At 41.0% G+C, this 13,607-nt stretch overlaps 1 protein-coding gene across 10 annotated transcripts in view; it reads right to left on the bottom strand.

Moving 5' to 3' along the window:
- LOC117261010 (LIM and calponin homology domains-containing protein 1-like) overlaps window positions 1–13,607 on the bottom strand; it is a 122,311-nt gene that overhangs the window by 50,594 nt on the left and 58,110 nt on the right. For 8 of the 10 annotated variants that reach the window (XM_078169546.1, XM_078169548.1, XM_033633192.2 and 5 more), the window contains one exon: window positions 4,712–4,818. In XM_078169546.1, coding sequence (XP_078025672.1) covers window positions 4,712–4,818 — 107 coding nt within the window. Of the gene's footprint in view, window positions 1–4,711; window positions 4,819–5,593; window positions 6,022–13,607 lie in introns of those variants that run through there. The other 2 variants (XM_078169553.1, XM_078169551.1) reach the window with 2 other exon arrangements.

Consider the following 13,607-nt stretch of genomic DNA (forward strand, 5'->3'; position numbering starts at 1 on the left):
CTTTCACAGAAAAAGACGATGCATTATATCTAAGATCAGACTGATTGATTTGGTTCCTGTTTTATTCTTTTCGCAGTAGCAATTTGTAATAAGTATTTTTTAAATTACATATATCAGGGCTGTCACTTTAAATTTAAATTTAAACTACTCTTCGATCTAGGGAAAAATTCCATATTTCACAATCTGCTAACTGACTTTCTAAAAAGACAACTGCTTTGTAACTTTAGCTTGCTGCTCAGGTCAGGCAGCAGAGACTCCACAAATGACCAACACATGGTCAGAAAGGATTTTACGTGGCAAAATGTACTCGTGCTGAAGCAAGAAGCTACAAAAAAGTGGGACAGGAAAAAAATCATAAACTGTGGGAGCTGCCATCGATAGCTGCTTCACAGCTGCATTCTGCCAAGTTACCAGTTACACAGCTTTTTATCAAATTAAGAAGAATGGGGAATGAAATCTTGTGGAACTGCAGTATATTTTACAGAAGGCTACATGAATTGCATTTAGGGCTGGGTATTGGTACTCAATACCAAGGTATCAACCTAAATAACCCGGTACCAAGTAGTAGGGAAACGTCTCCAGTCATACAATACCTGTGTTTGATTCTTTTTGTGTCGGGGGTCTGATCCCAGAGCCCTCTTACTCCCTGCCAGATCAGCAAACTTTCTGCTGCTGCGGTCTACAAAGCTACTCTCCCCCCAGCCAACAGTCAGTTCAATGTCTGCCTGGTTAGCATGAACTAACACAGCAACAGCTGCGAACATCCAACACTGAGCCATTAAGCATTTCCAACAAACTCACACCGACACCAAAATGTCACTGTGTGTGTGTGGACGGACTCTCACCAACTCAGAGCTCACACTCCCGCAGCAGCTACAACCCTCACAGTCTGTGATGTGGTGAAGTTGAACGCGCTACATTTGACGGGGTTGACAGCTCAGTGTGCCAAGATGCCACCAAAACATTCATAAATATGGCTATACTATACGCCACTCCATTCACATTATGGGTCTCAAATTAAGTATGCCAGTGGTAGTGGGATCACTTTAAGGGTACTGGCATGGTCATTTTATAACCGATACCCAGCCCGAGTTGCATTTAAGTTTATTTCAACATGCTACAATTTACTTAAAATTCATTCAAACTTGACAACCTTTAGCCATCACACACATATTGTTCCTCTGATTTTGAAAATATTATCAAACACAAACATTCGTGACATTCAAGTTTGTAAAATGTAAATGTCACATTTCTGTTGCATTTATGGTGTCTCCTGCGTGTTACTAGTCAATGTTAAGCTATATTTGAGGAAAAATATTTGTAAAAAAAACATTACATCATTACTGAAGAAACGTAAATAAGGCACAAGCAGGAATAAGTGCACCATTACTGAAAGGGACACCAGAGTCCTGTTTAAACTAGAGCTAAATGCATGCAACAGGGTGACGGTTGCACTCATGCTGAGAAAACAAAGGCTGCTTTAACAATAGTGTACACAGACACACAAACACACATGCATACACAAACACACACACACAACACTGCTTTGAAAGAATTCCTTGTCCCGACAGAACCAGTCAAGCAGCTCCTCCTGAGACCAGCTAAGATTAGCACTGCCCCTGCTCTCTCCAACCATCTCCAGCAGCACTTTTCTAAACCCTTCTGTGAATGAAACCTTGTTGATACATGAGGACAGCACATGCCACACACACACTGACACATTCACACAAACACATGCAGTATATATATAAAACAACTACATGCACTTGTGTTTGTTACCAAGCAACAAAGTAGGAGTCATGGTTCAGAGAGTGAGTGTTGTATTTGGACAGAGACCAGTTGTGTCAAACAGATATGGTATTGTTGCTTCACTGACACAGGCTCTGAAAACTTCCATTGACTCCCAGTTAGTTATTTATCTTGGCAGTGAACTGGGTCATTGTGTGATGCAGAGAATGACAGACAGGGTGACTGATGGAGAGTGACACACAATCAGTGAAACAGACAAGCCATCCTTTGACACACAACTGAAGTGTTCATCATCATCAAAACTCGGTCCATCCACTTAATAAAGGACAAGTTTGTATTCAGTTCAAAATGTCTAAAATATGCACATGAACTTCAAAACGGCTACTAAACAGACCGTGAAGTGAGACTGTTTCTTCAAATGTTTTTGAGGTCAAGACTGAACTTTGAACCTCAACTTTCAGGCCAAGTCCTTAAAGCTCCATAACAGCTACTGCCATCCACGACTCATTTATATTACTTTTAAATCAACTGTTATACATATTATCCACCACAGCACACCAAAATTAATCTGCATTTTCCCAAAACTTGCTGTGTCCTCTCCACCTGTGCCTCATTTATTTTACTCTACTGAAGAGGATTCTACCATCTACTAGTAACAGAAACTAAAAAAGCTTTACATTCTTTTGCTTTAAAAACACAGCACCCTCTTTCTATTTTGTTCACCAAAGCACAAAGATCTCAAACCTTTATTTAACCAGATAAAAGTCTACTTTAGATCATCTACAAAACACCTGGTATTTGTAGTCATAACACTGTTCTGTAATGCTGCCTTGTCCAGGTCTCTCTTCAAAGGCAATGCAGGCAAGAAACAAGATACTAACACAGACACAGAGCGCAAAAGTCTGAAGATAATATTCATTTCAAGAAAAGTCATTTTTTAAGTAACCATCCAAAAATATGAGAAATGAAAATATTGCCTTGAAATCGTAGATCCTATGAGCTTTACAGATGATGTGAATTCACTGACAGTATTCAGTCAGACAGTTTAACAGCTTTCTGTATAGAGTTCTCAGCAGAGAGAGAATGGTGTATTCAAAGATTTTCTTTTATATATAAATACATTCTAATATTTATGTTCAGGGACGTTCAAGGTAACAGGGACATTTCCGTAACATAGTAAACAGACCAAGTTAGCCCTCCAAGTTCAGGTATGCCAACTATGCTTCTGACGGATCGGAAATGTACAACAACATTTTCTTGCCAAGACCGTGAGCTGAAAATTCAGCACTTTAGAGGGCAGAAGATAACTTTATCTCAGAGCCTGCTTGGGCAAAGCCTTTCTTCCTCCAGGCAGCTGCCTCTGGTTCTGGGTCTGTGTCTGCAGCAGCTTGTACCAGACAGCAGCCTGAAAGTGAGGAGTGCTTACTCTACAGCTACATCTGCGAACCGAAATGCCCCCAGAAGTACACTGACTGAAAAAAAAAAAAAAAAAAAAAAAAGAAAGAAAGAAAGAAAAAGGACAACTGCTCAAATCGAAAACTCGATTAAGTAGTTTTTCCACATAAAAATGTCTAAAAACGACTAAACCAATATTATATATTTTGTTTAGTTGTGTACTTTGATTATCAGAAATGTTTCCAACAATTTTTCAAACCCAGATAAATATGAAAGTTACGGACCGTGTCATTAGGTCGCATGTCAATGGCGACGTAACTCCAGCTACCACAGCCATTAAATGAAGGAGAAGAAGAAGAAGAAGCAGACCGGATGAGACATCAGAGAATGAACGTTACTGTTGCTAGGCTAAGCTAACTCGTCATGGATCATGATAATGCATTGACGGTTGCTGCACCTTCCGGTGCAAGCCGGTAAAACAGAAACGTACGGGTCAACCAAGCGATCCCAGAAGAATTTGGGATAAGAAGAGACCTAAATCAAGGATAAATATTGGTGTGGCCTTTCCAAGATGGAGAGAGCTTCGTGAAAATCTAGGACTACAATTCGACGCCGACCTCGCGTGTGTTCTACTAGACAGGTAAGCAAACATCTGGCTGATGTTATCAAAATATTAATCATTTCCACCAGTGTATTGCAAGCACTGCTGCCCGCCGGGGCACCAGCGCTCCGGCCAGCGGCCTCCGCTGCGGAGCGGAGGCTGGCTAACCACAACATTTAACGATAGGTTTCTATAATGCTGAGCTGATGCCAGTAAATGAACTGCATTTATAAAAGAGGCAGAGAAATAGCTAAACATACGACGCACTGAGCAAGAGAGAGCAGCAGAGAGGGAGAAGCCATCGCTAACTGTAAAGCTAAGTAACTAGCAGTTTGACGTCATCCAACTCCGTCTTCTGTTATTGTTTTGGTATGAGACCCCTAGCGGCAGAAAATTACATACTGAACGTTTAACTAAGGAGTATCTGATTGATGATTCAACTTTCAGCTGACAGCCTTATAAAATAATATAGTAAGTAGAAATGTGCACTTAGTAGAGTGTGGATCTCCATCAGGTGTGTCTGAGGGCATGTTGTTGGGGAACAGTGAGTGCAGGGAAGGCTGTGTGTCCAGCATGTATGCATGACACTTGTGGAATTATAAGGGGACAATACACAGGTTACATTTTCAAGGTGTAACCAGCATAGATATGGAAGCAAACCTTCAACACAGAGTCTCTTCTCACAAACTAAGAGAAGTTAAATCTCACTCAGTAGTCCCTCCCTGTTCTCTCAATGTCAAGATACTGGTAAAGATAACAAAGATAGGGATTTTTTAATCTTGTATCTTGCCTCACTTTACTGAATCAAAACATATCTGTTATGATCTATGTTAATGATCTGCAGATGCTTTGATTAAAAATGAGACCAAACCTTTCTATGGATGTCAGTTTCCGAGCTACAATGAAGGCCAAAATGCTTCCTGCACCTGTTGAGCAGTAAGGTAACACTGAATCATTGAGACTTACTTGGCAGTGGGGCGTGTTGACGTGTCCTGCAGATCTCCAGGGTCAAACAGCTGGGAGCCTTTCAGTCCCAACTCCTCGCAGCCGCGCAGAAACACACTGAGGTTGTCCTGCACACACAACACACACACACACACACACACACACACACACACACACACACACACACACACAGTTTCATCGGGATAAATAGGCTGTTGGCAGAGACAGAAGGCAACGTGAGGTCAGGTCCATTAACTACACAAGGTCTTAACTCAAACACATACACACACTCTTTCCAATTCATTCAAAATCATACTGTTATTACAGACAAACAACTGGCATTACACACACACACACACACACACACACACACAAAAAAGTCTGGCTCACTAAGCATGGCACGCACACATGAAAACACACTTAAATACTTAGTGCTTCTAGTATGTCCGCTCTCATTAACTCAGAGACTTCCCTACTCTTAACTCTATGAACTCTATAAACCAAGTCTGTATACAAAAACAACTACTTGCAGACCTAAAGACAAACTGTCCTGATAGTCCATGTCCTCATAAGGTGTAAAGTTTTAATGGGTCCTCACATAGATAGAAGTACAAGAACATACACCGACAGGTAATTAGAGATAAGGTCAAGATCCTCTTCATTTACAGCACATTAAGTCTCTCTCTTTCTCTGACACCCACGCCCAAACACACACCTGAACAACTCTTTCAAGGTCTGTCTGTCAGGCAAACACAGAAATATAGAAGTACTGTATTAGAGATAACAAAGTCTCATTTTACTGATATGAAAAGGAAGGGCTCAACAACTTTCCCTGCATACAAACATGCAGACACACACAGTAAACACACACAGCAGAAATACACAACATGAAAATCAGGATACCTGCTCGACAGAAACGTGACACCACCTGGTTTTGTGGCTGGCTTTCCTACGTCTCCTTTCTCAAATTACTCCAACTTTCACTCTTCACCTTTTCTTCCTTCGAGTGGCTTCCTTCCTTATCTTCCTTCTTCCACCTGCTTTTCCTCGATCATTCCTTCTTTCTCTTCTTCTCCCCCTTTCACTCTCTCCCCATCTTCTCAGTCGTCCTGACTCTCTCCCCTCTGCTCTCAGACAAACTCTTTGTTGGATGCAACCTGAGCTGAGCTCTCCTCTCCTGTTCCCAGGTTCTCTCTCTCTTTGTTTCTGTGCCTCTGTATCCTTCACAGGGCCGCAGCCAAAGTCCTTCCCTCTCTCTCTGGGTGTCACCGTTTCCTCTCCACCCTGATTGTCCCAGGCACTCTCTCTATCTCTCTCACACACAACACAAATACAATATGCTTATATCGCATATGCAAACATTTAGACAGTAGTGTGTTTTAAATATACATCCTTTCAAGTGCTCAGACACACATAACTAACAGACTTATTTACATGTACACACTAGCTGGTGTAAGAAAGATGCATGGTTACAAACACATAAACACACACACACAGACACACACACACACACTTGGAAACACTTGTTCTCACGATCCTTTCCCATTTGTAGCAAAACACCCCCTCTAAACCCACCCTGCAGCCTCCTGTGTTTTTGGGACAGCGCCATCTTTGCTCTCCTGGTGAGGCAACTCCACCCACCGAAGCGCACACACAGACACACAGACACACACACACACGGCCATCTATTTGAGGGAGGACACAGCAATCTCTTCTTCTGACAGTTTCACTCCAGGGAGGACACACCTGCAGCGGGTCTCACACACTGCTGATTAAGGTCACATTAGACTTCAAAATAAAAGGGCTGTGAGTCCACTTGTGTCCAATTAATATCAGTGTGGGCTCTGTTAAAGAGTATTTTCAAGATACCAGAAATGAGTTAGCACTTGGAACAATAATGGACTCCCTCAGGGTGGGGACAGCCTGTTAGAGGGGCTCCCAAGCATTTTGTGTCCAAGTAAACAGATCCAAATATGACCCAAATATCCCCACTGAATGGGATTCTGTAGTAAAGTTCAACAACTGGGAGGATTTTCCTTTGTTGTTTTGTGTTCAACTTCTTGGAAATCACAACAAGAACATGTTATTACTTACTCACTTTGCTCATTAATCATCTGATATTAAAATTATTTCCAGATCACACTTGTGCAAACACTTGGACACATGTTAGAAGATTTCTGACTGGAAACTCAGTGTGTTTAGATCCCACAGAACTGGAAAGAGAGATTGCAAGGGTAAAGTGGACGATTAAACTTGCTCAATAACTGTGTCAATGAGCAAGCCTACATAAACAATGCCTATTAAAACTGGAGTTTCTGGCTAACAGTGGAAGACAGCAGAACTGTTGGACAGCTGTCTGAGCATTCAGGTTTTATATTATAAATAGCAAAGCAAATTAAATGACTAACTCAATATGTAATAATCTAATTCTAACATATCAAAGCCATTTCAAACAAGGGCTGAAGTCAAAGCTGAACAGTAAACACACACAAATGTGCATCTCAAATAAAAGACACCACCACTTCCGCAGCACAGAAACTCTTCCCTAAATGCAGGCACGTGATTAATAATCGTGTTGATTTAATATAATCCTGTTTGTTAAGCATGCACCCCTCAGTCCTACCCGACAACATGTTGTGCAATATTCAGCTACGGGCACTGTAAAGAGATATTCTTTCTCAGAGACAGGCCCTTAGGAGCTGTTTGATAAGGAACCACCAAGGAAAACATATTTCTAAAAGTATTCATCAAAAAGTGAACGCTTGAAAAGTTGCAGCCAGGGGCTAGATGGGGATCTGGTGGCGCTGACAACAACAACAATCTCAGCTATCACAGAGCAACTTCAGCTGTAACTTCAGCAGCTGAACAATTTTGTCCCACAGTTTTCCTCCATTTTCCAGCTTGTATTTCACACGGTCTGGAATTGAAATAACAAACGCTGAAATAAACAGGCCAACAGCCCATTTAACAAGCTCATTTAGTAAGGATTTGCGTAATGACACACAGGGTAATTAAGTGGGTGTTTGGAGGGTGTGCGCATGTGTGTGTGCGCGTTGTGTGTCATAAGAAGTGAATGTAACTCTGTGGTGATTTGCAGGTCACTGCCACAGGAAACTGGGCGTCTACCGCAAAGAAGTGACTGACAGCTGAATGTGTTTGTAGAAGGACTGGGAGGTAGGAGATTGACTCTGACACAAAGCCCTTGTCTAAGCTGTTTCCCCCCAAAAAATGTAGTCATAATAAATTTGGGCAAAAGTTACACCCAATACGAAAATATTAACATTGTGGTAAAATTAACAACTCATAAAATTACGTAATAAAATACAGCAAAAGGTGCACAGAAGAACAAAAATCACTACGGCCAAATGAATGGCCTTCCAGAATTAGCAGCAGGGTTTAGCAGTAAACCCTAACTGCCACATACTCCAAGTTTCAGTATTACTGGCTGTGCATATGATGCTGATTAGTATTGTGTGTGCGTGTGTGTGTGTATGTGTGTGTACTGTACCTACATGTGTACAAGTGTGTGAGAGGAAAAAAAGAGCTTAGGCTCCTTTGAACACAACCCTCACTGTAATCAATATCTGACCACCACGATTGGACCACCAAGGTTTCTCAGGGAAGACGATCAGCGGTCACGCCCTGATTGTGGACCTTGACAGAATCCAGAGGAAAGCTGCCCAGGATGAGGAAACAAGCTGCTTGGGTATCAATAAGATATGTTCTTTTTTTCCTTCTTCCAGCCAAGGATAACATCTAAAAATAAGATAAGCCCCACCATCCTGCAATATACTGTGTACTATGCACCTAACTACACCTGCCAACCGCATCACTGTGCAAAGGAAAGTGTGCATCTACTAATGGAAGAGTGGCTTGTGCTTATGACAGTGTGAGATGTAAACATTAATGGTGTCCATCTGAACTGTCACATAAGCTAGCTCTGTGGTGCTAGCATGCGCCTCTCGTCCACGAAAAGATGCAGGGAAGGTGTAGTCAGGTAGAAAGAAAACAGTCCTTACATGAAACTGCTCACAACAAGGTTTGTGGATTACCTCGAGTAACCGGACCATGATTTCTAGAAAGAGACACTGCTGTTGAGTTTTTCAAATATATCTTTTTTTTTTTTTTTGTGCTCTGAGCACCACAAACCGAGTGCCATCTAGTTTAATTATATTCAAGAAAAGATAGACATGTCTATGGGCAAAGTCTCCAACATTTGGCAAACCAAACCAAAACAAACTAGACTGGTGATATTGAATTTACGCCCCATGGGCCAAATCTGGCTCAGCAGGTTGCAGGATGGCCTGACGACAATTTTCTGATTCAGAATTAAGACAAATAGATTTACACTGGGAGATTTTTTGTACTCTGATTGTAAATAAGGGGCCAGAGTGCACAAAAAGCATCATCCGCAATATTAGTTAACTGCAATTATATCAGTACCTGTGCATATGCTGGTCGATTTGTATCAAGAAACTGCAGTAGAGGAATGCAAAAGATATGTTTGACTGATTAAAAATATGCAATCATCACAACTGTCAGATTAATTTGTGTGTGTGTTTTTTTTTAATATGTACTTACAGTCTATGTGTCATTACACATACAAAAGTTGTATTAGCCTCAAAAATCCAGTATCAGGAGGGGCTATATAGTACACACTCATGTCTTTTTTTTCCTCTTCTGCATCATGCTGTAAGGCAGAATCCTCTCTATATATCCAAGATGTAAGCTAAGGAAATGGTCTTCAGCATGACAGACAGGGCTTTGAAAAGCTCTCACTGCACCAAGGGTGGTTGAATTATCTCAAGATACTAATGACGCATACAATCTCTGAAATGAATATGAAAACTGTAAATCCCCAAAGCTGGAATTACAAGGGTTTTACGTAACACTCTTAATGTTTTTTTTTTCCTTTCTTTTTTTCCTTCCTAACATGTGCGTCACTGTTGCCCTAAACTTGATGTGTGGAAAACAACACATTCTTAAACATGTGAATTACTACTATTCAACTTGCGTGGGCAATCTCCTCCGCGTGTCTGTTTACACACTGTAAAACATGAGCATACCAGTCAACCCAGAGACGGCTGGGAACCGAGCATGCAACAACCAACCTGTTCAGACGAACAGTGAGCCATACAGGCCGAGCTGCCAAAGCACTGAGGTAGCTGCTCTAATTACAAAACAGCCAAACCTCCTCAGAGACTCATTTTCCCATTAGCCCCCAAACAGGAAGAGGAAGGGGGAGTAGCCTGTGTTTTATTACGATGGTCCAGATAACAGCAGACCCCTTGTTTATGTGTTTCTCACCTCTTTAATCACAGCCCAGAGGAAAAAAAAATCCCTGCAAAGCCACAGGAAGAAGGTCAGAGACAGAATTATGAAACTTTTCAAAGCACAGAGACTCATATTGTTTAGACTGGAATAAAACCAACAGGTGTGATTTTTCTTTTACTATTTATATGTTGTCCTCAGACTAACACTGTAAACATGTTGTCTTCAGTGGATGATTTATCCGCCCCTTTGGGCTTCTTAGTAATGGTCATGTAATGTTTTTCATCCTGTAACTGCATTGCCTCTCCTTGGGCCAAATACAGCAGTTGTTTTCAGCCAGTCTGATATGAGATACCAAACACACTTGCAACACAAACTAACAAACAGTATAACAAAAAAATAAATAAATAAATAAAGATTTGATGATAAAACTAGGCCTGTCACAATATCTACATTTATTGGATGACATATTGTCATTGTCAATGTCATGAAATAATTGCAATGAATGACATTACTGTCATTTTGAGACAATTTTATGCCACTAATATAATGATAATCCATAGCGCAATGAACTTTTAATTTTTAAGAATACTTGGACACTGGAATTTAAATTTAAAAAAATATTTAACATATTTTTTTAAAAAATTAGTTGACACCTGTTAATATACAGTACAGGCCAAAAGTTTGGACACACCTTCTCATTCAATGCATTTTCTTTATTTTCATGACTATTTACATTGTAGATTCTCACTGAAGGCATCAAAACTATGAATGAACACGTGGAGTTATGTACTTAACAAAAAAAGGTGAAATAACTGAAAACATGTTTTATATTCTAGTTTCTTCAAAATAGCCACCCTTTGCTCTGATTACTGCTTTGCACACTCTTGGCATTCTCTCCATGAGCTTCAAGAGGTAGTCACCTGAAATGGTTTTCCAACAGTCTTGAAGGAGTTCCCAGAGGTGTTTAGCACTTGTTGGCCCCTTTGCCTTCACTCTGCGGTCCAGCTCACCCCAAACCATCTCGACTGGGTTCAGGTCCGGTGACTGCGGAGGCCAGGTCATCTGCCGCAGCACTCCATCACTCTCCTTCTTGGTCAAATAGCCCTTACACAGCCTGGAGGTGTGTTTGGGGTCATTGTCCTGTTGAAAAATAAATGATCGTCCAACTAAACGCAAACCGGATGGGATGGCATGTCGCTGCAGGATGCTGTGGTAGCCATGCTGGTTCAGTGTGCCTTCAATTTTGAATAAATCCCCAACAGTGTCACCAGCAAAACACCCCCACACCATCACACCTCCTCCTCCATGCTTCACAGTGGGAACCAGGCATGTGGAATCCATCCGTTCACCTTTTCTGCGTCTCACAAAGACACAGCGGTTGGAACCAAAGATCTCAAATTTGGACTCATCAGACCAAAGCACAGATTTCCACTGGTCTAATGTCCATTCCTTGTGTTTCTTGGCCCAAACAAATCTCTTCTGCTTGTTGCCTCTCCTTAGCAGTGGTTTCCTAGCAGCTATTTGACCATGAAGGCCTGATTGGCGCAGTCTCCTCTTAACAGTTGTTCTAGAGATGGGTCTGCTGCTAGAACTCTGTGTGGCATTCATCTGGTCTCTGATCTGAGCTGCTGTTAACTTGCCATTTCTGAGGCTGGTGACTCGGATGAACTTATCCTCAGAAGCAGAGGTGACTCTTGGTCTTCCTTTCCTGGGTCGGTCCTCATGTGTGCCAGTTTCGTTGTAGCGCTTGATGGTTTTTGCGACTCCACTTGGGGACACATTTAAAGTTTTTGCAATTTTCCGGACTGACTGACCTTCATTTCTTAAAATGATGATGGCCACTCGTTTTTCTTTAGTTAGCTGATTGGTTCTTGCCATAATATGAATTTTAACAGTTGTCCAATAGGGCTGTCGGCTGTGTATTAACCTGACTTCTGCACAACACAACTGATGGTCCCAACCGCATTGATAAAGCAAGAAATTCCACTAATTAACCCTGATAAGGCACACCTGTGAAGTGGAAACCATTTCAGGTGACTACCGCTTGAAGCTCATCGAGAGAATGCCAAGAGTGTGCAAAGCAGTAATCAGAGCAAAGGGTGGCTATTTTGAAGAAACTAGAATATAAAACATGTTTTCAGTTATTTCACCTTTTTTTGTTAAGTACATAACTCCACATGTGTTCATTCATAGTTTTGATGCCTTCAGTGAGAATCTACAATGTAAATAGTCATGAAAATAAAGAAAATGCATTGAATGAGAAGGTGTGTCCAAACTTTTGGCCTGTACTGTATACAAGCAAGTATTATGTATAACTTTAGTACATTTATAAAAGTATCCCAAAATTGCTCAGTTTGAGACTTCATACAAAACATGACCAACAAAAATAAACTGCAATGCCTCTTGTGACTAACAGACTCCGGGAACATTGCAATTACCTCCATAACAAGGCTGGTGTGCTACAGTCAGCTATGGTAGATAGATGGCCTGAGAGTAGGGAGGTTTGCTGGTGAATTTTACGGAGGATGAAATTGTTGGAGGGCAAGCTAACGGCTGTATGTGCAGCTGCAAGCTACTGGTAAGCTATGCTATGTCATCTTGCGTCGTAAGTGTTGCATTTTGTTAATTTTGGACTCTGTCCAAGTCCTTTAATGGTCGGGACAAGCTGACCCTATTCTGGCATTATCTTGGCGAAAGTGTTGGCGACATTCTTAGGTAAAAAAAACCACGCAGATTCACACAATGAGCAATACTGAGGTCAGCAAAATGATCGAGGTCATGTCCATATATTGTATGATAAATAAGTAACATAATTATTCTGACAGGTCTAGACTAAAGACTGCATTAAACAACTTATAAAAAAATCAATACTTTTCACAGTATATTGTTGGGGAGCATAATAGCACTGTACCCTGATGGATCTAGGAAACTCCTTAAAAAACACTGAAAAAACATGGCAGTCAGCCAGAGGAGATAAACTGATCAGACTCCATAAGGCTACAAACTGGGAAAAATCAGATAAAGGAAAGTGAAGAACGCAGGATGGTACGACCACACGAAGAAAAGAATGCAAAAAGCAAATAAAACAAACAACAAAGATGCAACAGAAACTGGATATATTTATGCACAGATCACAAACATTACCAAGACAAAGTGAGCAGAGAAGCTCTTAGGTGTAAAAGCTCCAACAGGATGATCAATTGTTATTCTAGCAGTGATTGTACGGTGTAAAAAGGCTTGTAAAGAATGTGGCTGTTATTATTCGCCCCTTGTAAAAAGCCAGAGAAGGCTCATTGACAGCCATTAGTGACGCCATGAGATAAGAAAAGCCATTTCATCCCAACTCAGACTTCCTGGTCTGTTCTGTCATGCTATGAGCCAAATAATACCCAGCTCCCATTACATTTGTATACCATCATCATGTTTTAATCTCGTTTATACGTCATTACTGTTTATGAGGACTCAGAACTAATAAACACAAACTTCACTTCAACTTCTGTCAGTTTCTTTCAGAAGGAAAGGTGTATATTTATTTCTTAAATCACACAAATGTGGCCTGTACTTGTCAGTGATTTGTGTTGATACACAGCCCTATTGAACCCTTGCAGATAGTGTTTGTAATTTCAAATATTACATGATAAGT

The sequence above is a fragment of the Epinephelus lanceolatus genome, chromosome 7 (genome assembly GCF_041903045.1).
Source record: "Epinephelus lanceolatus isolate andai-2023 chromosome 7, ASM4190304v1, whole genome shotgun sequence".
Classification (NCBI taxonomy): Eukaryota; Metazoa; Chordata; class Actinopteri; order Perciformes; family Serranidae; genus Epinephelus; species Epinephelus lanceolatus.